Source organism: Sphaeramia orbicularis, chromosome 10 (genome assembly GCF_902148855.1).
Source record: "Sphaeramia orbicularis chromosome 10, fSphaOr1.1, whole genome shotgun sequence".
NCBI lineage: Eukaryota > Metazoa > Chordata > Actinopteri > Kurtiformes > Apogonidae > Sphaeramia > Sphaeramia orbicularis.
The window spans coordinates 12782413-12806037 of record NC_043966.1 but is presented as its reverse complement, the minus strand read 5'-3'; the positions used below and the strand labels follow the sequence as shown (position 1 = coordinate 12806037).

The 23625-nt window shown below is 39.6% G+C and overlaps 1 protein-coding gene across 12 annotated transcripts in view; it reads right to left on the bottom strand.

Moving 5' to 3' along the window:
* Positions 1-23625, bottom strand: part of rapgef2b (Rap guanine nucleotide exchange factor 2b) — a 133647-nt gene that overhangs the window by 58320 nt on the left and 51702 nt on the right. For 8 of the 12 annotated variants that reach the window (XM_030146392.1, XM_030146381.1, XM_030146390.1 and 5 more), the window contains exons 5-7: positions 14008-14083; positions 9524-9691; positions 1893-1910 (exon numbers count right to left, since the gene is read on the bottom strand). In XM_030146392.1, the coding sequence (XP_030002252.1) occupies positions 1893-1910; positions 9524-9691; positions 14008-14083 (262 nt within the window). Of the gene's footprint in view, positions 1-1892; positions 1911-9523; positions 9692-14007; positions 14084-19054; positions 19248-23625 lie in introns of those variants that run through there. The other 4 variants (XM_030146386.1, XM_030146388.1, XM_030146393.1 and 1 more) reach the window with 2 other exon arrangements.

Sequence of the window (23625 nt, the reverse complement as noted above, 5' to 3'; positions counted from 1 at the left end):
TGTTTTTGTCCTAAAATCACAGAACCACAGATCACGGTTTTTCATCATGTTACTACGTTTCTAAACCACGCACACCAGCAACGTGCTAACATAATTAAGCAAGACAGCTCACAAATTTTTATTTTTAGACTCACTCAAAACACATTTTAACCCTTATCTGAACAGACAAGTAGACCATCTGCTGTTATTAATATCTCAAGTATCATCTATAGCACCCAACATCAGCTCAAAACCCAGCAGATCAAATAATTCTGCCATCAATTGTTTATAGTAGTTTTGATCAGATTTTAGCAACTCCAAAACAACAAAGACATTGCATCCACCATGCACGCTCATTACCATTGAAATAAATGTCATCTGTCAGCCTGTTTGAAAAATACTCAGCTCTCAAAAAGGTCTTTGAATGTCAAAACTGACATGAAAAGCACATCAAATGTCAGTAAGAGTGTTCTTTAACGCAAGCTGTGAAATAAACCACAACCAGTGAATTAATAGCTCATTTCCTTTATATAGTATGAAATCTCCCAAAAACATCCACTGCATTTCCATCGTAACACTGAGTTTGACATTTGACTGTTAATAATACAGATATGACTGTCTAGACGGAGATGTTTGGTTGCAAATGGGAAAATAAATAAATAAATAAAATGAAAAACACATTTGTTGCATTACACACAACACAATATACATTAGCTACACCTTCTTCCTGCAGCGATCTTTATTAACTTTACATTTAACGCAATCATTTTTAGCCCGAACACCCATGAATAAAGGAATGCAGCTGGTAAAAAAATGTGTACAATGAGCCGTTCTCGCTCACATCACTGTGGTTCCTACACAATATCTATTCAAAACTGAGGCTTTTGTATCTCTGCACAGCTGAAGCAGAGCAGGTTGTCACAAAGGACAGCTCTAAAAATAGGAGCTCGGCTTTTCTGCGGACGAGAGTGGCAGGTTTGTTCTCTCTCCTCTTACATTTCTCAGCAGGTCTGACTGCTCAACACCTTGAGCTCTGATCTCTTCAACCTCTCTCCCTTGCAAGCCACGTCTGCTTGGACACCACAGGACTCCGCGATGAAACACATCAGATATGATGAACACTTGTTTCACGTCTACAAGGGAACGTTGATATGTAGAATGCACGCCTTAAATAGAAGGCGCCTCTTTAAATAGCCACGTTACGCACGGATGAGTACCTTTGAAAGCCACATAATCAAACACTTAGCATCAGTAGGCCAACGCTGAGGTAAGACCCAACAGAACCACACCCACCAGCTGGGATAATAATAATCCAAAGAGCCCAGAGACAGTCAATACCATTATCAAGCACATCAGCAAAGAGGCAGGGTTGGAGATTCAGTGCACCTCAATCAGCTAAATTGTTGCCATTATCTCAGTTTACAGGCCCATAAGCTGCAGCAGAGTGATGTTTATCATTTTTCTGTCACCGCCTGATGATGTGACAGGGTCCATTCTAAACCAGGCATGCTTATTTTTCAACCTATGCAAAGATCCAAAGTAGGATAAAATGCACATGAGCAGAAGTCGGAGTGTTCGTTCTCGTTTCGCTTCATTTTCATGTTGATGCTGTAACAGAAGTGGAGCATGGTGTGCGCCTTTATCAGTTTCAGTGCTGGCAAACGGAGGATATTTATTAAGGAAGTCTACCAAAAGCTGCAGATACAACAAATGCGGAACAGACGCAGATAAAACAGGGGCAGAAGCACAGCAACAGACAGCTAGGGAACAGAAAGCAGAACACACGCACAAATATATATATATATATATATATATATATATATATATATATATATATATATATATATATATATATATATATATATATATATACACACACACACACACACAAACACTGTTAATAGATACAGTACCTGACGTTTATTGCATTCCTGGGAGCCAGGTTAAGGAGAGAGCCATGAAAGGAAGCAGAGAGGAGATGAAAGTTATCAAACATGCCACTTGTCAGTCGAGGATGTGAAAAACTGCGAGTGAACCTTCACTGACTTGTTAAAATGAAGCGTTCTGCACCAGAATGAGAAAAAACAGCCGTGGTAGACAGAGATTAAGCACCGCTGTGAGAGACTGTTTCCTCAAACCTTAATAAAAACCTCTTTAACTTTTATACCCAATCCTGAAACATACTTTCCACAAAACGGGAAAATAATTGAATGAGTTTCAGTCATTTTCCTGTTATTTCTATATCAAGACTATCTATTTGACGGGCGACAATAGCCCTCCCTCCACAGACAGACGTACGTTGTTTAAAATAACACAAGGTTAAGAAATCCTCAGTGCTGAAAACAAACATTATCTCACTTTGGCAGAAAAAATACTTTACTTTCTTTAATAACACCATTGTTCCAGGACTCAGATAAATGAATTTTCAAGGTGAACAGCTCAGTTTACCAAGGACAGGTAGGAAACACACAGACATGCACATTATTATTCTGACTTTCATGCACATCCTTACTTTCTGAGCATGTCTGCAGATTACTGAGCAGATCACTTTAACTTGTAAACCTCCTGGAGGATACTTTTCACCTCACAGCAGACAATAAAAGTGTAATTACAAGGTTCTGGATGTGATATTTTTAATAAAATCAGTATCTTTTGCAAATTAACAAATGCTTGGAAACATGTGCTACAGTTTCCTCAAACAAAATAACAAATTTAGGAGCCTCTGCAGACCTTCACTTAATATATAATTGCAGTTTAAGATTTCTGAGCTGTATAGGAATAAAAAAAAAAAACAAAACAGTTGGTCCTTCAGGTGCTGCTTTAAGAGGGAGACACTGGTTCTTTCTTTTCAGATTTCCAGAGAATGTCGACAACGGATAAATGCAAGAATTTTAGCTCACATGTAGTGAAACAGTAAATCAGTGATTTAAAGCTTTGCACTTTATCCACTTAAGCTAATGCAAGCTTCACAGCGACCTCGATAAAAGTCCAGTGTGCAGGATTTGGAAGTGAAGTAAACATTTCAACTGTTCGGATTAATGCCCCTTTCAGACGACGACTGGACAAACATTTTTTCTTTTAGGCAACAGGTAATTGTGGCATTCACGTTTGTCAAGTGAATTATTATAAAATTCACTTTTACTTCAGTACAAATTTAAAGTAGTTGTTTTTCCAATTCGTGAGACTGTACTTGTCTACTCCACTACATCTCTTTGCTCCAGTGCTTTTCCCTGACAGCTTTAGTTCCTTTTCAGACAGTTTTTCATACTCTTCCCTGAACTAAAAACCATCTCCCAATGTCTTGATCTTGAATATTTGAGATAAAATGAAGCCTTTAAGGGTTCAGAAAATTCTCCTCCTTCATAAGTTAAATAAATTGTTAGAAGCTGCTCTTGTTTTAGGTGGAAATGTTATTGCTACAAAGCTGAAAAAAGGCCCTTTTTTTTTTTTTTTTTTTTTTTAACATTTTTGGAGCTACACTGTTGTCAACATTGGGCAACGATGCCATAAGCATATGATGATCTTGTAGAATATGATGCGTTGCTAAAGATTAAATTACCAATAGTGTATAGTGTAGTTGAAATGAGCTCAACCATAAACATATACAGCAGTAAAACGCAACATACACATTAATGCAGCAGTAATATGAATCCAGAGGTATTATATATAGTACAACACTGACATAAACCATTTTAATGCACAATGATTATACTCTAGTTGAAGAAAAGGACCTGAATGTATTGTGCACTACTGCTAAACTTCTTGATCATACTTGTCAGATAAACCGATGAAATACTACCATGATGTGATTTTCCATATGCACATATGATCTGAAGTAATTATAAGTAGTTCATATATGAGTGAGTAATGTCATTTCCAAGGACACTCCAACCGAGCCCATGATTGCTAATGGACACATTGGCTCTTATAGGGATTAAACCTGCGACCTTCTGATTACAGGGCAGCCTCGCTAACCACCAGGCCACCCGGGTGGAGGAAAGAGCAAAAGGAATATTGATTGTCTGCCTCCTGCTGCTTGTATAATTATAGAACAGCTGTTTGGGGCTTTGGATGCCCTACTGGCTATGGAGTAAAACCCAGAGGAGAAATATTACTCATCTGCTCAGAGAGTATGGAGTGTTTGGGGCGCCGGGAGGAGGTGTCCAGGAGGACTTTAAGCAAGGAAGAAGAGGGAAAATGGGAAGTGGAGATAGTGGGAATTATCAGAATTTGTTACTGATACAATCAGGAGTGGAGGATTGGGTAAACATGCGGCCTGACAGCTGATAGACAGAATCTGCACGGAGACCAAAACTAAGTGGCTGAAAGGGAGATCAGAGAAAAGCTGTGTGTGTGTGCGCTTGTGGCAGGTTGACAGCGCAAATGGCTGATACTGGGAGAAGAGATAGTGAGTGTGAGATACAGTGCAAAATGGAGAGAGGCTTAGAAATGGACATTACAGGCCTTAGCGAGGGAGACTAGAGACATAAACCTGATTATGTAGTCACTTTGAGGGGATGTAAAGCTGGTCGTCACAATACAATCTGAACATTAAGACTGATTTCATTTATGATTATGTTAAGAGCTTGGTTTAAACATGATGTGGTTATGGTTACGACTGAGGTAGGTCTCCTCAAAATGAATGTAAACTAGGGCTGCACGATAGTGGCAAAACTTGTGATATGGGTGTACAGCATTGCAGTAATGATAATATTGTGATATTTCTCATTCACCTGAGGAAATACCAATTTCATCTACTCAGAAAAATGTTCCTTAACAATGTTAACATGAGCCAATTGTTTGTATGCTGACTCAATTATTTATAATTTAAGACAAAATATTGTACTACTACAACCAATTACACAATTCTGTCCAAGAACCTGGTGATGTTGCTATCATAGACCTTCAGACACAAACAGTCAAATATTTTGTCATTTTATTCACATATAAGAATGTGTAAATGTCATGGATGTATTTCATAATAACAAAAGTGCCAGAGTACCGCCATGTAAGAGCTTTAACAAAACACTATTCCACTGCTTGCCTTGTTTAGTAAATACTGCAAATAAAAATAAAATCTTTAAATATAATTGTTCAGGCCTTGCCCAAAGTTGTGCTCTGGAAATATTCACATCTTTTCAACATTAATAACATGAACACTTCAGTTTTTTGGCAGAAAAACTAGCATGTTAGAGTGATAGAGAAAACCACTCTGGTACCCCATGGCGTGTAAAACACAAATTTAAAAAAAAGAAAAAAAGAAGAGAAATTATTGCATGTCTTTGCGATATACACTCCATTATCACAATAATGATATTTTTCCGATATACTGTGCAGCCCTAATGTAAACCTATGGGAAGTCCCTTTAAAGCAAGAAACTGTACCATGTGTGGGTGTGTACTTGGGGTGGGGGTTGGACTGGCTCTGAAAAAATGATGCTCAAAATAACTGGTGTCCATTCTGAACAAGGCACCCGAGTGTTAACCCACTGCTCGGAGCACACAGGAGACTTGTGTTGAATTATAAACACTGTCCTCCTTTACTGCCCTCATTTATTCAGGACACGCATTTATTTTTACCAATCCATCCCAATTTTTTAATTGTTATTATCTTTGAATTTTGCATACATTTAAGCTGGAACAAAGAGAAAGAAAGTAGTATATCATAGCTCATTATGATTAAGTAAAGTAAGATTAACAAGAAGAAATCAGAAGTTAATGAAAAGTTTTTAATGTTACCTACTTATTGACCAGACACGAGGACTAAAGTGTAATATATTTGAACCCTGAGGAGCTGCATAATCCTCACTTCATAGAGATAATAGCTCTGCTTAGATCATCATGGAGAGTGGGGGCTGGGGGTAGTTGTGTGTGTGCACTCCCAATGGGGCTTCCACTGTTAGGTTAGCATTACATTTATATTTTAGGTATTAAGCCTGTAGTCTCTTGTGTAACTTATTCTGACTGAACGTGTTCAGTGTGTTCAGGGACGACAGACGCCGACACATCTGTTCAAAGACACTCGGGCCAGTGCAGGGCTTGAACCCGTGACCTTATTGTTACGACACATCTTGCTCACTGTGAAGACTGTGTTGGCACAAGGAGAAGGCTCTGGGACTTAACACCGCCATGAGGATAAAGGCTGGCGTCGGTCCGTCACATATCATTAATTTCCCTGTGAAGTGGCTTCCTTGAGTCTATTAGAACAGAAATCACTTTTTTTCTCAACAACGAAGGTGCCATTTTGGAATCAAAGCGTCTCAGATGAGATAAAAATAAAACTATCCAAACAAAATACTAAGTTGATGAGCTTCTATGAGCCACAAATGAGATGCCATACATTTACTGGTTTCATCGTCTTAAATGTGAGGATATGCCAAATGTCTCTTTATAGAACAACTGTAAATGTACATTTGAGTCATGAACTGTTGGTTATATAAAGCACAAAACTGACAAAATTGTATTCAATCATTCAGAATATCTTTTGATTTAAGGTTTGCCCAATGGAAATGGTTTAAATACTTTGGTAAATATACATTATAAATTTAAAGGTGTAACATGTCTCACTTACAAGTAATTACTTAGTCATACTTCATATTATACTGATTTTCAAGTGAAATTGGTGTTTTAGACCGTGTCCACACAAAACAGCATCTTTTCCTATCCGATTTTCTTCGTCATTTTCAAAAAAGTGCTCAGTAAACATGGGAGTCGTTTCAGGAAATATGTGCATCCACACGAAACCACTGAAAATACCTGAAAACGATGTCGTACAAATGCCAGGCCTGTATGTGGCGTTGTGACACCCTTGCAACAAATGGAGACGAAGACGTGGAACATGTGCATAAACCTTGCGTGGTTCTACCGGGTCTGATCCGATATTTCCTCCTGGTTGCCCCTCTCTGCGGTAGATCAAAGAGCATGTAGTGAATATTGTTACCTATGGTTGTTTGTTGCTGATTGTAATGAAAGACTAGCCGAAGATTTTGATTCAATATTTCCAATAAGCTCAATAGCTGTTGTAGCATGAGCACAACTCCGTAGTCGGCTGTTGTTGTTTTGAAGAGGCGTCTTGCTTCCAGGATGAAAGGTTAGAGAGGTGGGGCTATGACATCATCGTGTTAGAAAAGTTGCAGTTTGGTCATACAGATGAAGACGCAAAACCGGCGATTTCAGAGTTATACACTCTGGGAACTGGTTTCAAAAAGTTGCAGTTTCAGTGACTGAAAATGACGGTTTCGTGTGGACGAAAGGCCTATCTGATACAAAACTTTTGCGGATACAACCAAAACCGTCTTCATATGGACACAGCTTTAGTGTGGAGGTTAAACACTGAAAGGCTCTGTATGCATGTCACATTTTCATTGGTGGGTAAATGAGTTGCCCCTGGTAGATGTGATGGCTAGTTATAAACTGCCAGGAAAAAACTTTACAAGTCCTAACACTGAAATGATGTATTGATAACTAAAGTAACTCCTGCTACTTTAAATAAAACTGATTTATCTAAACTACTAGTGAAATAAACAAGCTTTGATGCCTGTGAATCGGTTGGCCCTCTGTTGTCTCATTACCTGAGCTCATATTTGCCTTCATAGGAGTGACTAAGCTGAAGAAAAATCTTCCCTTCTGGAGAGCTTTCCTCTCTTCCAACCCAAATTTCTCTGCAGAGCATTTCTCACTTCCTAAATATGCCTCAGAGAAGGAGAGGAGAGTATGTGAGCAGCGGCTAGCATTCTAAATGTTGGGAGATTAGCTTGCCATGTCAGCTTAGCATCCACCCAGATTCAGCTTCTGTCACTCTCCTCCCCTCCACCCCTCCGTCTCTCAGCTACTCAGCAGCCGCGATGTGCTGCATTCTTTCTTAGTTAGCTCCCTTCTCTACTGTACTTCTAAGTGCACTCGAGCAGAGCCCATTTGGGACTGCTGGTTGCCATGGCGCCCGTTCCATCCTTCCCACAGGAACGCTACTAGAGCGAGAAGAGTTGATTCTGTGACAGAAGATGTCGGGCCATGAGAAAGTTCAGTGCAGTCTCCTGAATCAAAAACAGTCTATATTTAGTAAAGCGGGTGGGGCTGGATGTAGGCAGGAGGAAGATGACGTTTGCCGCATTTCCCTTTTTTTTTTAGTGCGATTGTTTTACTGTCCCAAGAAGAACTACACTGACAGAACCTCCCAAAGGAGCATCAGGAATGAAGGGAATGCAGTGAAATTGTGCAGAACAGGAAAAACAGTGCACCGTCTGCACGCTCAGTATTAGGCATCATTAGTGTGAAAATGCTTTGCTCCCCATTCCCAGGAAAAGAAAGCACAGAGGGGAGGAAGGGCAACTAACTCTTCCTCTGCTGGAGTTAAATCACCTTAAAGAGTCAAAGTCAACACCAAAGTCATGTCAGTGCTGTCAAAGAGAAGCTGTATAGAAGCTTTGCCTAGTGTAGTTGAGGAAATAACTGCGTGTTCTTTTACAAATATGGCACTTGAACTGGACCGAACAGTGCACTCACCTAGTCTTTCTGGCGTTCACTCATTCATACTGCATATCAGGAAAAAATATGTTAAAAACTGCATCAAATACGAAGCATCAGCAGTGGTTTCTGAGTTAACTAACACCGGCGTGATTATGTAAATGAGTTTATGAGAAGAGATTATAAGAATATACGAGCTGTAACAGTCAGGAAAGCAGCCATCTGACCCACAGTTAGAGTATTCCTCTGCGTTTTCTCCAAACACAGCTCAAGAACTTGCAATTAACAATAGTTTCTTCTATCAGCTGAATGTTATCAGCACTGAGATGCATCGACAGACCCAACTGAAATGAAGACAGAACTATAGAAGGCTCAAAACAAGCAGGACGCTACCTCTAAAGGCATCAAAATGTATCAGCGTTCTGTGAAGTTTGTTGAGGAGTAGGCGGTTTGTAGATGATTGCAAGTGATGTTTCTGTGCGTAGTAGTGTGCTGATGTGCATGCACTGATCACAAAAGGGCAAAAACTGTGAAGTATCACATTGCAAGACTGTTCTAATCATCAGAAAAAAAAGACAAGAGGCAGATATAGCGCAGACAAAGTGCTCTGGGTGCTCAACAAAAATCTAAACATTTATTAAAGAGACAGCACAGGGACACACTCAAGCCAGCAGCAGCTTTGAACATCACGGAAAAGTGTAGCAACCACAGTCCAGAACAACAATTGTGCACAACAGGGAGGAAAGCTCAAGGGTGGGGAGATTACAAAAACATACTCGAAGGGCACCTGTGTGGAACAAGGGCATCCTTCCTGAGGACACAAAACATCACAACACAACAACCTACAGCAGCCAGTGTCAGTTAGGGCACCGCACAGAGGGAGACAACACCAAGTAAGTGTGAGAAAGAACACAAATATTCACCTAAGTTCTCAAACGGGACTACAACAGGTTCTGAAGGGAAACGACACAGAAACAGAGCACAACATGGCAACAGCGCAACACTGAGCCTCCTCTGGAGCGCACAGCGATCCACCGCAGCGAGGGTAAACACAAAACTGTAGCGCGGCGCTGCCAACTCACCGTGTGGTATCCCCGACCTATAGGCGGCTTTCCGGTGGGGTACGGATCCACGGTGTCGATGATTGTCTGCCTCTCCCCTTTCTGGTTGATCTTCCGAAAGCGCCGGCGGGACTGTCTGTGCGAGGCTTGCCGCTGAAAGTACTCCTCATTTTCATCCATATAGTCCACCTGGAAATGACGGGGAGGGAGGAAGGGAGACAGAGTGGGGAGTGAGTGTCTTCATCTTCATTCACGCCCTTCCTAACTCCCTCCGAAAAAACACACACATACAACACGGTCCCATCAGCCCACCCTGCTACACTCCATCTCTGATTCCTCCTACACCTCCTCCCTGTCTCCTGCCCCGCTCGTTGCGTAAAAATAGAAGTGTGTGTGGGCTGCACGATGCTGCACACCTACGTCAAAGGGTGCTCGTGGTACAAAAAAGAAAAAGACAGCGAAAGGTAGAGAGAAACACAGGGCTGAGTGAAGACAGGCACAGGGAGAGGTTGTAGAAAAACTGGGAATAAATAGATTGATTGACTGAGATAAACAGCAACTGAGCCTGATGGAGTCAAAGGAACTCACAGAAATAGACACACTGCACTCTGCCTCTGTTAAATGAATTAACCACGATAAAATTACACGTTAACACAAGATAAAATCCATGTTTCCATTTTTAATGAAGTGGGAGGAGGGAAAGAAAACATTCTCCATGTGGAAACTGGCACAAAATGCCACTTCAGCATAGCAATCAGTGAAGTCATATTCAAGAGCATTTTCTGAAGTATTTCTGGTTAAATGCTGCTCACGTTGGGAGCACTCCGTTCTTGTCTGCAGGCTTTGGGTCATGATGGTATGACATATTTAAGTTTTCTCCTCTTTATTTTGGCCCATTTCTCCTCTTCTCTCACTTTCGCTGCAGCTTCACATTTCACAGCCCTCAGCCTTTGGGATTACACCACTAAAATCTCTCTCTGCCGTACCAACTGCTGCCATGACAACAGCAGGGGAGCTGTGTGTGAGTGAGAGCATAAGTGTGATTGTGTGTCTAATTGCAAATCTCTGTGCATGCAAGTGTGTGCATACAGTGGAACCACGTGAGCAGCTTATTTATTTATTCATTTATTTATTTGAAGTTCACCTCTGCTTGATTAAGTGTGAATCTGCACGACTCAGTTTTTTTTTTTTTGTGTGTGCCTCTGAAAATGACAGGCAGGGAGATTTAATCTATATGTATCAATATTCCAGGAGTACAAAATCATTCTCAATAATTACAAGGCACGCTGCAGCTTATTTTTGTATATTACAGTGAAATAGTGAGACCAGAAGTGTCTCACAGAAGCAGAAGGAGCAACAGCAGCAGCAGCAGTAGCAGTGGCAGAGGCTGTTATTACTGGGGGTTTGTGTGGAGCTGATCGAGCCCCCACATCTAGGACACACATTCATGGACACACAGCAATTACAGCATGCAACAGGGAGATAACTGAGACATGCTGTGGCTGCAGCTGAGCCAACCGGTTATTATTTTATTCTGGCAAGATGCAGGCAAGGTTTGATGTCTTCCTTTAACCCCAACTAAAAGCAAACTTTCATGATCCTCACAACAGAAGAGGTTTAATGTCAAAGTACATGTGTTCGATTGAATGGGAACAGTGTGCATTTTATGTGTTTAGCATTAGGCTAAAACACAATCCGCATCAACGTGGCTCAAATGTAACATTAAAAAGCCCTTAACTGACTCGCTGCTAATCTGATGGGCAATATGAGTTTAAAGATGGTCCATTTGTATGTGTGTAATGTCAGTACACTATGCATACACTTGATTTCTAAGTTGCAGAATCCAATAGAGGAAGCCTAATCAAAGCTGGCATCTTGATACAAGTACAAATTGCCAATTTGAAAACAAAATGGTCTGTCAAGCAGGTTTCTTTTTGCCATTGAATGCAGCATTTACTGACTACATCACCAGCGTTAAAAAAAAAAACCAAAAACATTTGCACAGCTTTGATCATTGTATCATATCAGTCCATCAGTTCTTAAAGTGCTCTGAAGTACTCTCTATCTCTTACAGATTTTATTGACTATTTTTAAATCCCTCCATAGTCTGGGCTCAGCTGTACATTTCACAACTCCCCAACCCCTCATTCAGTTCTGAGACTCCTCAGATGAACTAATCAAAATGTTGTTAGAAGTTCCACAGTCCAGCCTTGAAACTTTTAATGTTCTGACTCAGAAGATGTCAGATAAACTCACCCTAAACATCAGACCAGCTGAGTCAGTACCACAGTTTAGAAATACCTTCCAAACCAACACTGATATTATAATATTTCCCTCAATTTATCTCTATTTCATTGTTGTTTTACTACTTTTGAACATCCCTGTTTTATTTCTTGATGATTTGCTATTTTTGGACCATAATCTGATAAGATTATTTTGTGAAATGCCGTGTAACTTGCTACAGAAATAAAGTAAAAAGAGGAGTAAAATGTTCGTAAAACACAGTTTCTGCTGATGTTTAATTACGGTTTTCATGTATGTCCAGTCTTGTCATCAATGTAGTATAATAGTGCAGCAACAACAAATTGATAAAATCGATCCAAATTGATTCTTAAAAGTGTTGGCAACAAATTCAGCAGTCGATTTGTTGGGTCTTGAGCATGTTAATATTGAGGCATACCCACACACTGTGTGGTGCAATAGAGGAAAACACAGAGCAGCATGGCTGAGGCTTTGGATACCGGGCTAGATTTTTAAAGCTAGGTTTACATTATGTTCCCAGAGGCCACGGCAGCTGTTTGCTCAAAACAAAGTGTGCCGTTAATGTAACAAAACTTGAATATGGAGAAAAAATGGCCAAAATCCCCCGGCGCACTACATTTGGGCAAATGGGGCTGTCGTGGCCAGCGGGAACATAGACCTATCTTAAGATAGCTTACGTGTCGTGATTACTTTAGCCCACTAGCTAGTTAAACACTATCATCATAATTATAATGTTTTCATCCATCTCCGTTTATCAGGCCACCAGCCTAACATTACCCACCAGAGCTGGTTGAAGACTATATCTTGCTAGTCTCTAGCCATAACAAGTCTAGGTAGCAGGCTAGTGCTTGGTAACTATACCAGAAGCCATTGCAGGGATATAATCATTAGTGACTAGTCTGCAGCCTACATTGCTTTGGTTAAATACTGATTTTTGTGAATTGAGTCTTTTGTGTTTATTCGATTGATTGATTAGTTATTAAAATAATCTACAGATTAATCAATCATTAAAATTATTGTGAGTTGCAGCCCTAATGTATAAGAATTATTACTAAATCTAGGGGATGGGTAATTAATGGCATAAATGTCTTAAATGATCTGAACTTGATTATAAGCGATGTCATGCAAGTATTCATTTATGATTGTCATCAACAGCTGTTCGGATCCACACAAAGTTGAGTGTATTTACTGTGGCCTTTTTAAGAAGAAAAAAAACCACCAAACTGCATCTGTTCATATCTTCTGGCCTCAGAGGGCTTCTGTTGAACACACGATTGCATTGTGCTGCTACCTCTGCTCGTGTCCCGCAGAGACAGAAATTATTTGTCTTAAACAACTTCTACTGTGAGCCAGCAGTTGACTGGATATGAAACTGGGTCAGCGTCTCCACCAGCCTTGGACTCGAACAACCGTGTTCGTTGGAAGGACTCCAGCAAAGACACAGCATTAAATACGACGACGCTTTAAGGCTGTGATGAAATATCAATGGGAGGCACTTACACAGATTAGTCTTAAGCATCACCAGACCTTAAATCTACTTGCAGTTCATGTGGGTACACCTATCTCTTACTTTATGGTTTCATAAAAAGAAAATAAAAAATGAATAATTGTGATATATTTCTACCAAACTAACATTAGACACAACTAAAGAAGTTTTAAGTGTACAGAAGTGTAGCGGTTTTACACTGAATCAGCACATTATTTTAATACTGATCATTTGGTCATAACTTCAGTCAGCAATTCTGCAAAAGAAATTAATGTGTAAGTGATATTAAAGCAGGTTTAGAGAAACATAACATGGGTGATTTGATTGAATTGATACGAGATCAATTTCTATGCATTCAGTGCTGCTACAAATGATTTCTTTCAATAAATATTGCTTTTCACTATTGACACAAACAAGTACAGAACAAATCCTGGCTCCACTGTAAATCATAGCTATTGTATGAAAAAATATAATCAATGTAAAGAGTTTCATATTAAATGAAAAGTCATGAAACCATATGTTAAGGAATACATGTCAACAGAAGATAATATGACGAGTATGTAGCTGCAAATTAACAATCTGAGTGATGCTGTACCCTCTAATTCCCCTGTTTCTCTATGATTAAACAGGAAATCATCTGCCACTCAACCAATTTTCCAGGTTGTGTGAATGAGTTAGTATGTGTGTACTTGTATGTTTGAGAGGCAGATAATCCTTTTGCCACTTTCATGCAAAAAGTCTGAAAAATGGGACTCACCACAATCATCTCTGAAGGTTCCAGGACAATACACTCACATCCGCGTCGTAGGCTGCCTGCCGATCGCTTCCCAAAACTGAAACAAAAGGAATAACAAATAAATGTAGACGTAGTGCATCTAACAATAGCTGAGCAGGTGGAGTTATTGTCCTGTTTACGCTGGTTCTGATTCGTCTGTTTCTTTTGTATCTACCGTCTCAGTTTCGACAGTGATGTAAAGAAAGTGCAGAAAGTTGGTTTGTGTGTCTATGTGAGCTGATATGAAACTCTCTGCTGCACATTTTAAATATTCAGTGTGGAATCCCTGTATTAAAACGCTCTACAGAGCAGCACTGAAGGGACAGTTCTTCCATTCAGCTATGAACCCTCCCACCTGATAGGAAACACCCGCTCCTGGAAAAGTCCACTCTCATGACGTCACAGTTCATACAGTATGCCTCGTTCCTACGGAGGGGGGAACCAGGGAATATAAAAAGCAGCAGCAGCACAGACCAAAATGTCTTAAAGGAGGGTAGCAGCCATGGAAACTCTGAGCATGAGGAGATCCAACTTGTGGGTTTGGTGAAGAATGCAGCCTTTGTCCAGAATTCGATCTCAATGCAGAGACACAAGGACGTCCTTGTTTGTTATTTTTAACATGGTTTGATTGAGAATGTGACCCACATCTACTTCGCTTTCTGATTGTTTTGTAAGATAAACTCACGAGACTCTGAAAGCACAGACTGCTGTTGAGTTTGTGTGCCCGCCTGAATGTTTGCATTATTTAGATCCAGTAGCTGGGAAGTTATACCAGAAGGAGACATTACTTTTTAATTTTTCATGCAGGACAAGTAGTAGTACATATACTCATAACTTAACATCATCTGATTAATGATTTCTATTTCGATATTTCTACTATAAGCTAAGTTCATGTGCTCCAGTTTGCCCATCTACAGCAATCCTTTTCATGACACTTGGAAGGGTACAGCATGAGCCAAGGACAAATCCTGTACATTTTGGAACAGATCCATAAAAAGGAACAGAGCCTGGAATTGTTTTTCACTATCTTCAACAGTGGAAAGCCCCAAGATAATGTAGGACTTAGGTGAATCCACACCTCTTTGACCACAGGAGTGTTTTTAAACTCGTCTGTGTCCATTCTAACATGCCTGTAATTCATATCACATGACCAGGGAGCCTCATAATGTTACCTGACACGGGAATTATCACAAATAGTTGAATAACAGCCAGAGACCTTGACAGAATTGCCTGATAGTCAAGGCTGATGGTTTGTTAGTGTGGATAATGTAAACTTAACGTATATTTCATACTTTAAAACCAAAATGTATGTGTAAACAGCAGAATATAAGACTAATGCTCTCAATAACAGACTAATTAGAAGTAAGACCACTGTAACTGTGAATAACCAGTGGCACCAATGACAGAAAGGAGGAAAACATGGGTCATAATCTGTGGTTTGTCGGTGGTCTAATAATATTGTGGAATGAGAACAGGGCCTCGGGGTTCACGATGACTGAGATGAAGTGAATACCTCCCAGGGTAAAAGTTCCTGAGCGCTTGCTGTGAAGTGAGCGGGGAGTGGTGTTGTGTGGCTACCTGCATGGAGGCTGAGGAGAGGGCAGTGTTCATCAATCACCCAGACAGGTGCAGACCTCTGGCTCAGCATGGTCTAAATGCTTTAGAGCCCTGGGCTTGTGGCTACATGTTGTGGGTACAGCGGTGGCCAGTGTGGAAAATAAATAACAGCCAGCTGCAAAGACCTGATGAATTTTGACTGAGGCTAGTGAGATACTCGACCTGCCATTTCACCAAAGAGAAAATAATGATTTTTCTGGGGCCTTTTATGTTCTAAAAGTCGATTTAGCTGGCATTGCCGTTCTCTTTCTGTCTTCTTTCACAGACAGGCTTTGTCGGGTTTTGTGTTTTTTACCTCTTTTGTCAGCTGTTCTGTTGTTTCCGTGCTCGTGTGGCAATTTTACTTGACTCCTCTGTCAACTTTCTGATACCTTTAGAACAACAGTTTGACAAATAACTCCACGTGAGTCTGAGTTAGGTGCTGAAAAGCGTAAACTGAAATCAAAGAAAGCACGACTGAGTGGCCCGTCCACAGCGCGCTGATTGAACAAAGGCAGTGAGGGGTTAATGCTGATGGTTGCTGTTTGCTTTGCTGGAGCTTTAGTTTAATGCGTTTTAACTCCGCTTGTATTCCAGATGTACAGCAGCCTGAATTCCACCATAGGTCTAAATAGCTACAGCATGGGGAGCTTATTTAGTAGTCATGCTTTAAGTCTCACATGAAGACAAGTACTGTAATTCTTTCACAACTTCTTTATTTTTTTACAGAAAAGATTTATCAGCTGGGTAGCAGCTTCATAGAACTGAACGGGCCCTTTTGATCTGGTTTTACAGACATTTGGAGCCGGTACCAGCTATGATCCAGTTGAGCCTCCCTCTGCTGTGGAAAAGGGACTAGTGATTCCACCCGTAAACCCGCCGCAAAACACGTCAGGCTACCAAAAGCACAAGAAAGTGACATGTTCAATCATGTTCCTCCATTACATTCCTGACACTAGTAATCCAATCCTCCATTTTGCAGGAGGCAAATGCCACTGGCAATGTGAGATATTAAAGAAGGGATTATGGAAGTGGAGAGTGAGGGGGTAGGGTTTTTTTTTCCTCACAAACACAAAAGTGCACTGTTCGGAGATTAAAGCATCTATTTCACTATGACTAGTCCTGAACAAGTATTAAAGTACCAGACCTGTTGTGTGGGTGAACATATATTAAACAATAAATCTAATGTTTTGGATAAACATTTAGTTCTGCCAACAGATGCTCAGTTGGAACGGGATGTGAGTATCTCTGCAGCAGTCAACATCCTCACACTTTGAAGTTTGACCCACGCAAATAATGTTTTTATTACCTCAACTACTGATGCCAAAATGCGTACACAATCTACTCACTATGAATAATTCAGCTCAGAGAAATCCCCCATTCTTGTACTGTTTCAGTTCTAGCCTACTTCCTGAGAAATACAGAGCATTGACTGACAAACCTACAAAACCAGATTTGATGATAAAAAAAGATAAATAGGTGACAGATGTTTGGGCAGGTATGGAACTCATTTATAACCGAACAGAACATTACTGTCAAACTCTGCTTACATAATATGTTACTGAGTTGTCTTATATAAGTAGTCAATAAAATAAAATAACTCTACTCGATTATCCCTTTAGGAAAAATACAACAGACCGGGGGGCACGTATCTAGTCACTAACAAGAAAACAAAGTAGATTTTTAAATAGCAGCAAAAAACATTAAATTATGGTGATGTACAAAGGGAATTTCAGACATTAAAATAGCTTTCAGGTCACATGTCAACTTTTAACTCTTCAACATTCAAGGTAAGTATAACCAGGAGCCATAACAGCAATCTTTAATGAGGAAACAGTTTGAAAGCTCAGATATGTAAATCTTGGTGCTTAATAATAAAAATAACCTGTAAACCATTCAACACATGGGTGACGCTGCCAAAGTCAAGGTACAGGGTGGATTGAAAACAAATATATTTCCTGATACAAATTTCTCGTCTCCTGTATTAGAGAAGTCCTAATGCAAAACACCATTCACTCACAAGCATTACCATTAACTTTACTTTATATATTGTACAACTTTATTTCGCTGAGAATGTCTCTCACATCCAAGCTAAATTTGGGTTGGAACTAAAAGATCTACAACTCACTTTTTACTGAACTGGGATTTGATGAACAACTACACGCAGATAACCAAGTGATGAAAGTAAAGGCCAGTGCTTTACTGTTTTCATTAAAACATTTAATTTTAGAAGTAGAGTGTCTGTATAATTAACTCTATACCGGAAACAAGTTCCCAGACTTTCTGAGCTGTGGGTTTCAGACAGTCCGCTTGTATCTCATTTTCAAATTAAACCCTCAAGTCCTCTCTCAGTTGACTGACTGACATCTCCCCTGCCTCAGTGGCCTCGCATTCCCCCCGTTATACAACGAGTCTGAGTGTCTGGAATGTCATTCCACATGCATCACCAGCCTTTCACTCTGTGAGCCTGGCAGCCCACCGCCAAAGCCTCAGATCCACTGTGCCGTCTGACTGAACCAATGCAATCCCTAATCTGCAGCCTTGGTGTGAGCCGGAGGAGGGTGGACGTCTGTGTGTGGTGGTGGGGTCTCCTCTCTGTTAAGCCATTTAACTGAGTAAGCGGTAAGAGGGCGCACCGGTTTTCTTAACACACCAGACTCTTAGGAAGGACAAAGATTAAACCCCCTGGTTATGCAAGACTTGAGACCCGGCAGACAGGAGGAGGGAGGAGAGTGGGAGTCTAAGGAATGATTGGCCATGACTGTTAAGTCAATAAAAACAGCATCCAGGCTTGAACGGTTTACCAACATCCCCTCAGAGCTGCAGCTGACCACCTCTCACCTTGCAAACATAAACAGAATTCCTCAGAGTAACAGCATGGCTGCACCACACACATACCCCGAACCTTTGCCCTGCCACTTCTGAAATAGAAGCTGAAATGGCAGCCAAGAATTTGCGATTGACTCGTGACTTTTGCTTCCTAAAATACAACTTTACCGACACTGTAATGGTGAAGAGTAAAGGGTACTGAGGCAGACTTTAAGAAACAGAATAGACTAGCCTCTTCAACTTTTCTAAAAGCATCAGTCAATCATCCGCGTCTCTATCATCCAATTCTAACATTTTCTTTGCACAGCAGGGACTCCATCTTTGTTTCGGTTTCAAAGTTGCCAAACTTGTGTCTAGCCCCTGAACATGAAGCTCACACACCCCTTTTACTGGCAGCACACGCCACACACTGACAATCCAAAATAACATCAAAGTCATGCTTCACATTCCAGACTTGAAGTTTTTACTCAAACCAGCTCCTGAGTTGGAGGCAAGACAGCTTTTTCAATTCCAACCAAAAACACTGGAGTGTCTGTGCCTGTAACATATTTGTCTCTTTTTTTAGGTGGAAGGAGTTAAGTGCTGATAAACTCTGGACACTTACCGCTAGTACTCCAAACTGCTCCTAGAGTGACACTGCCACCTGATAAGATAAGACGATACTCCCTCTAAAATATCCCTCCACTGTTAGTCCACAGTACGTCCAAGCATGTTCCAAGTCCAGACATTTTGGTTTGACTGCGGTATATTGTCCTGCAAACACAGCCCAGTGCTTCTGTCTGAGATCTGTGTGTCAGAATGAGTCTGTGTGGTTGTGAAAGTGCGCGTGGATCAGCCTCTGTCCAATGGCTCTGCCCCTTTCTCTCCGTCTCCCTCCCTCTAATGCGGTGTGGTGACTACAGCCAGCATTCCAGCGTACGACTCACTTCCTGCTACACAGTTACAACTAACTGAAAGGGTGGGGTGTGTGTGCATATATTATGGAGGGCTGGTGAGGTGCGGACAGAGTTCGCTAAATATTACACTCAATTAAAAATCAGTCTTCAATAAGTAAGTTCGAGAATTTAAATTCATTCAACAGCCATAATTACTTTAATGGGTTAATTTAATGGGTAAAAAAAATTGAGCTGTTGATTGTTACTTAGACTTCTAGTATGTTTTTTGGAAGTTACATAACAGAGGTTTGCTATATGTTTATTTACATATGTATTCAATGAACCATGTAAATTGTTATTAAACAATTTAACACCATGTTCCTACTGATGTTAAATACAGTTATTGTAAGTTCCTATGGACAGAGGCACACAGTATTGGCATGTAATAGGCTACAGATTAGAAGTTACACTGCTAAAACTGTAATAACCTGTTTCAATTATTCAAAAAATTACTTTTTACATTTTAATTATTTTTTTGTTTCTTCTCTAATAACTCAATAAAGCAGAAACGTCCTAAAACTAAAAACTTCAGCTTAAACACAATCCACAATATTATATATTAATATATTTCAGGACTCAGCAAAACCTGAAACACTTGGAAAATTAATATTAGGTTAATTGACAGCTTCAGAAATCAGCTCTGGTCCTGGTCCGAATATAAAGCTGTAATGCACAGCTAATGTGGACGGTGGAATATGGAGGATTTGACAAAAAAACAAACATTAAAAAAAAAAAAAAAACCACACAGAACCAGCAATGCCAATATTTAATTGCATAAGTTGTTAAACTTCCTGAGCATAACCACCTCATTCTTAGACAGAATTAGTGTCCACAAACTAGAGGATTTGGGAGAAAAAGACCTAAAAATGGATGGTCAAACTGAACTTTCAATTTTAGGCTACAAATATAGCTAGATCACAAAAACGGGAATCTAACAGTACCATAATGCAACTCAGTATTTGTTTGTAATGACTGTCAACTAAAGCACATGCATTTTCTCCATTTTAACAGACTGTGTACACTACCTGTGACTAGTAAACAATTACTAATGGATAAATTATTGTGTGCCGAAATCTAGTTTTCTCTGAATGTCTCATTTTTACAGCTAGTGAAATACAATCAATAGTTAATGGTTAATTACATTTTGGTATTTTGATGTAAAAAATCACCTGATGCCTGGTTGTTTAGAGTACTCAGTGTTAATTGATTTATTGCTACTACTTATACTAATACTTATTGTAATACCTAAGGATTAGTTAAAAGAAAAAAAAAAAAGAAAATAACTCTTGGTGTTTGCAGAATCTGCTAAAATGATCCTACTTGTTTACATTTCATCCTGAATCGGATAAGTCATGCAGTTCCCATGTAAGTTTTTGTTCTTGAAATAACACTTTTCAGTAAATGTTCATGACAGGAGTATAAATCAACTTTTAGACACATCACTGTCATCGGGTTTCACAAAATTTGAATGAGTAATTTTTCCAGAAAATATAATCTGTATTTACGCAAGTACAAAATAAATGACCAGTGAGTCAGTTTGTCATTTACAGTCATGAGTCTGTCTCTGTTGCTGCTGACTGTCAAAGAAATGATATGAGCTTTACTGACCTTTTTCCACAGCGGTTCACACGTACAAAAATGAAGAGGCTGACACTCCTCTGTGCTGATACTGCTCTGATTCTTTTAGAATTGTGGTTTGAGCACCCCGTGTGAGAAAACAGTTGTGCATGACCAGAAGTAACTTGTAATAGGATTCAACTGGTATTGATAGTAAGCAGCCTAATGCAGCAAAGGAAGTGGAACTAACCAGGGTCATTCAAGTGTATATAAAAGTGGAAGTAGGTGGTTTCAGTCTGTGAGATATTGTTGAAACTGTATCTAAAAATATTTCATTCATATGACAGCTATTAACTCAATTAGAAATAGTATCCCCACCCACAAACATAAAAAATAATCACCGTATAATTGAGGTGTTTTAAATAGATGTGATATACAGCATTTGCATGTCTGAAATCTGTGTAACCCATTTAACATGTTGTATGTCATGCTGTATTTGATTTCCTGCTGCCCTGTGTTAAAGACTGAGAGGCACAGAGCAGCAGATTCTTCACTTAATGACTGAGTCATTCATCTTCCTCTGGATCACATCTCACTACAGCTACCAGGGAGTGGAGAGACAAACACTGGGGGAATGATGGAGGCGTATCAAGTTTTCAACCTTGCTGCCAGGGTAGATATAGAGAGCCATTTCTGGGCAGGGTCTGTCTGAAACCCAATTCACCACATCTTTAAAAGCTTCAGGAAGTCCCGCTGGACTTCATTCATTTCCTCGTGTCACAATCAATTTCCCCTTCGAGCTATTTAACCCTCAACATTTGTCCTCTTTGTATACAAGGTGGAAGTCTAAAAAAACAAAAACAAAAACAAAAAAACTCACTCTGAAGTGATAAAATAATACATTGGGTTTTAAATGTTTGCAAGAGCAAAAAAGCCTAAAAATAAACAACCTTTAGGTATTAAAATGCAGAAATCTCCTGATAACAGGCATACAGTTGTTATATTATTGCTATAGAAACCATTTCTCCTTGTTTTCTTTTGAGGAATGACGAAGTTTCACTATTGTTCACTTTCTGAGTAACCCAGAAGTCCTTGAAACGTGGAAAAAAACATGTCATTTTAAAATGTCTTCCTGTCACTTGGGAAATAACTTAAGTTCCCTAAAAGTCATGCCTTTCACCAAGCAGTCATGTACTTTATCAAATTAGTTATTATAATATTTTTATCATACATGTTTCAGTAATTCTGTAATTCAATCACAAATACTGAAAACAATTATTTCTCATGAGAAGTTGATTAAGCAACACTGGAGATAAAACAGCATGACGCTAATCATGTGGTGTTGGTTTAAGTCTGCATGGTTTAAAGTTAGTCATGATTTAACGAAAACAGCTAATGTGAAATAAATGATAAAAAACCACAATCCACCACCCACCAGGTCCCCTTTCCTATAAGAACCCTGGGAAAATACTTGGAGTGTGCTCTGAGTTATACAGTACTTCACATATGAAGCAGACCACATTGTCTGTGTGAGTTTAGTTGACAACAGCTACAAATGAACTGATTGTATGCAAAGATGGAGCAATTCAAAGCCAAAATGAAGTCAAAATGGCTCAACCTCCCCCTGACTGGCAGTAGATGTTACTACCCCTTCACCAAAGGGGAGGCAAGGGTTATTGTTTTTGGTTCGGTCTGTTTGTTTGTTTGTTTGTTAACACTTTATCTGCAAAACTATTGGTTGAATTCATATCGAATTGGGTTTATAGATTGGCAGTGATTCAGCATAGATGTCATTACATTTTGGGAAAAAAAGGTCAAAGTTCCAGTTTTTTATGAATTTTAAATGTATTTATTTTTCCCCCATTTACTTATAATGGCCAAAATTTGCCTATGCTATCTATGTCTACACTGACATCAGCACATGCATAGGCATGATGACATCAGCTGGATCGAGGGCCAGGACTCCCTTGAAAAAGAGGTTCTTAATCTCAATGGGATGTTTTTTTCCTGGTTAAATAAAGGTTAAATAAAAAAAATTTTAAAAATCAATGCCAAAATAAGCTACAATATGTGCGAGCGGCAGGGTTTGTTGTGCCTGGCCCAACTTATTCAATAAGACTTCGGTCAAAGTCAAGCTACACATTCATATATATATGTATATAGTCTGTATAGTGCTTTTTTTTTTTTTATTACTTTTTTTTTTTTTCAGTATCTTGCTTTTTGCACCATATTTATGCATGTAGACTTCTTTTTCTTGCACTTTATTCTGTTGTTGCCTTGACCATTGAATTTCCCCATTGTGGGATCAATAAAGTCTAATCTAATGTAATGTAAAGTAATCTAATCTAATCTATTCCCCTCCCCTGCTGATTTTGGACATTTTGGGTAGATTTCATTATGTAGATTTGAGTTTCTGCTTTGTCATTAAGGTATCTGATGTGATTAAAACAGGTGATTGACAGCTGGAATCATCAATCACAGTCCAGAAACCTTCAGACATTCAGCCAGGGATCAATCAGGCAAAAAGCCAACCAGTGCACATGACTTCCATATGTCTCCTAATTCCAAGGTCGCATCACTTTGGCAACATGGAAACTCCTGTGACCCCTGGATATTGGTTCATTTTTCCATCTCTGTATACAGCCTTTTATCCAAACAGATCACATGGGTGAAATCGAGGAAA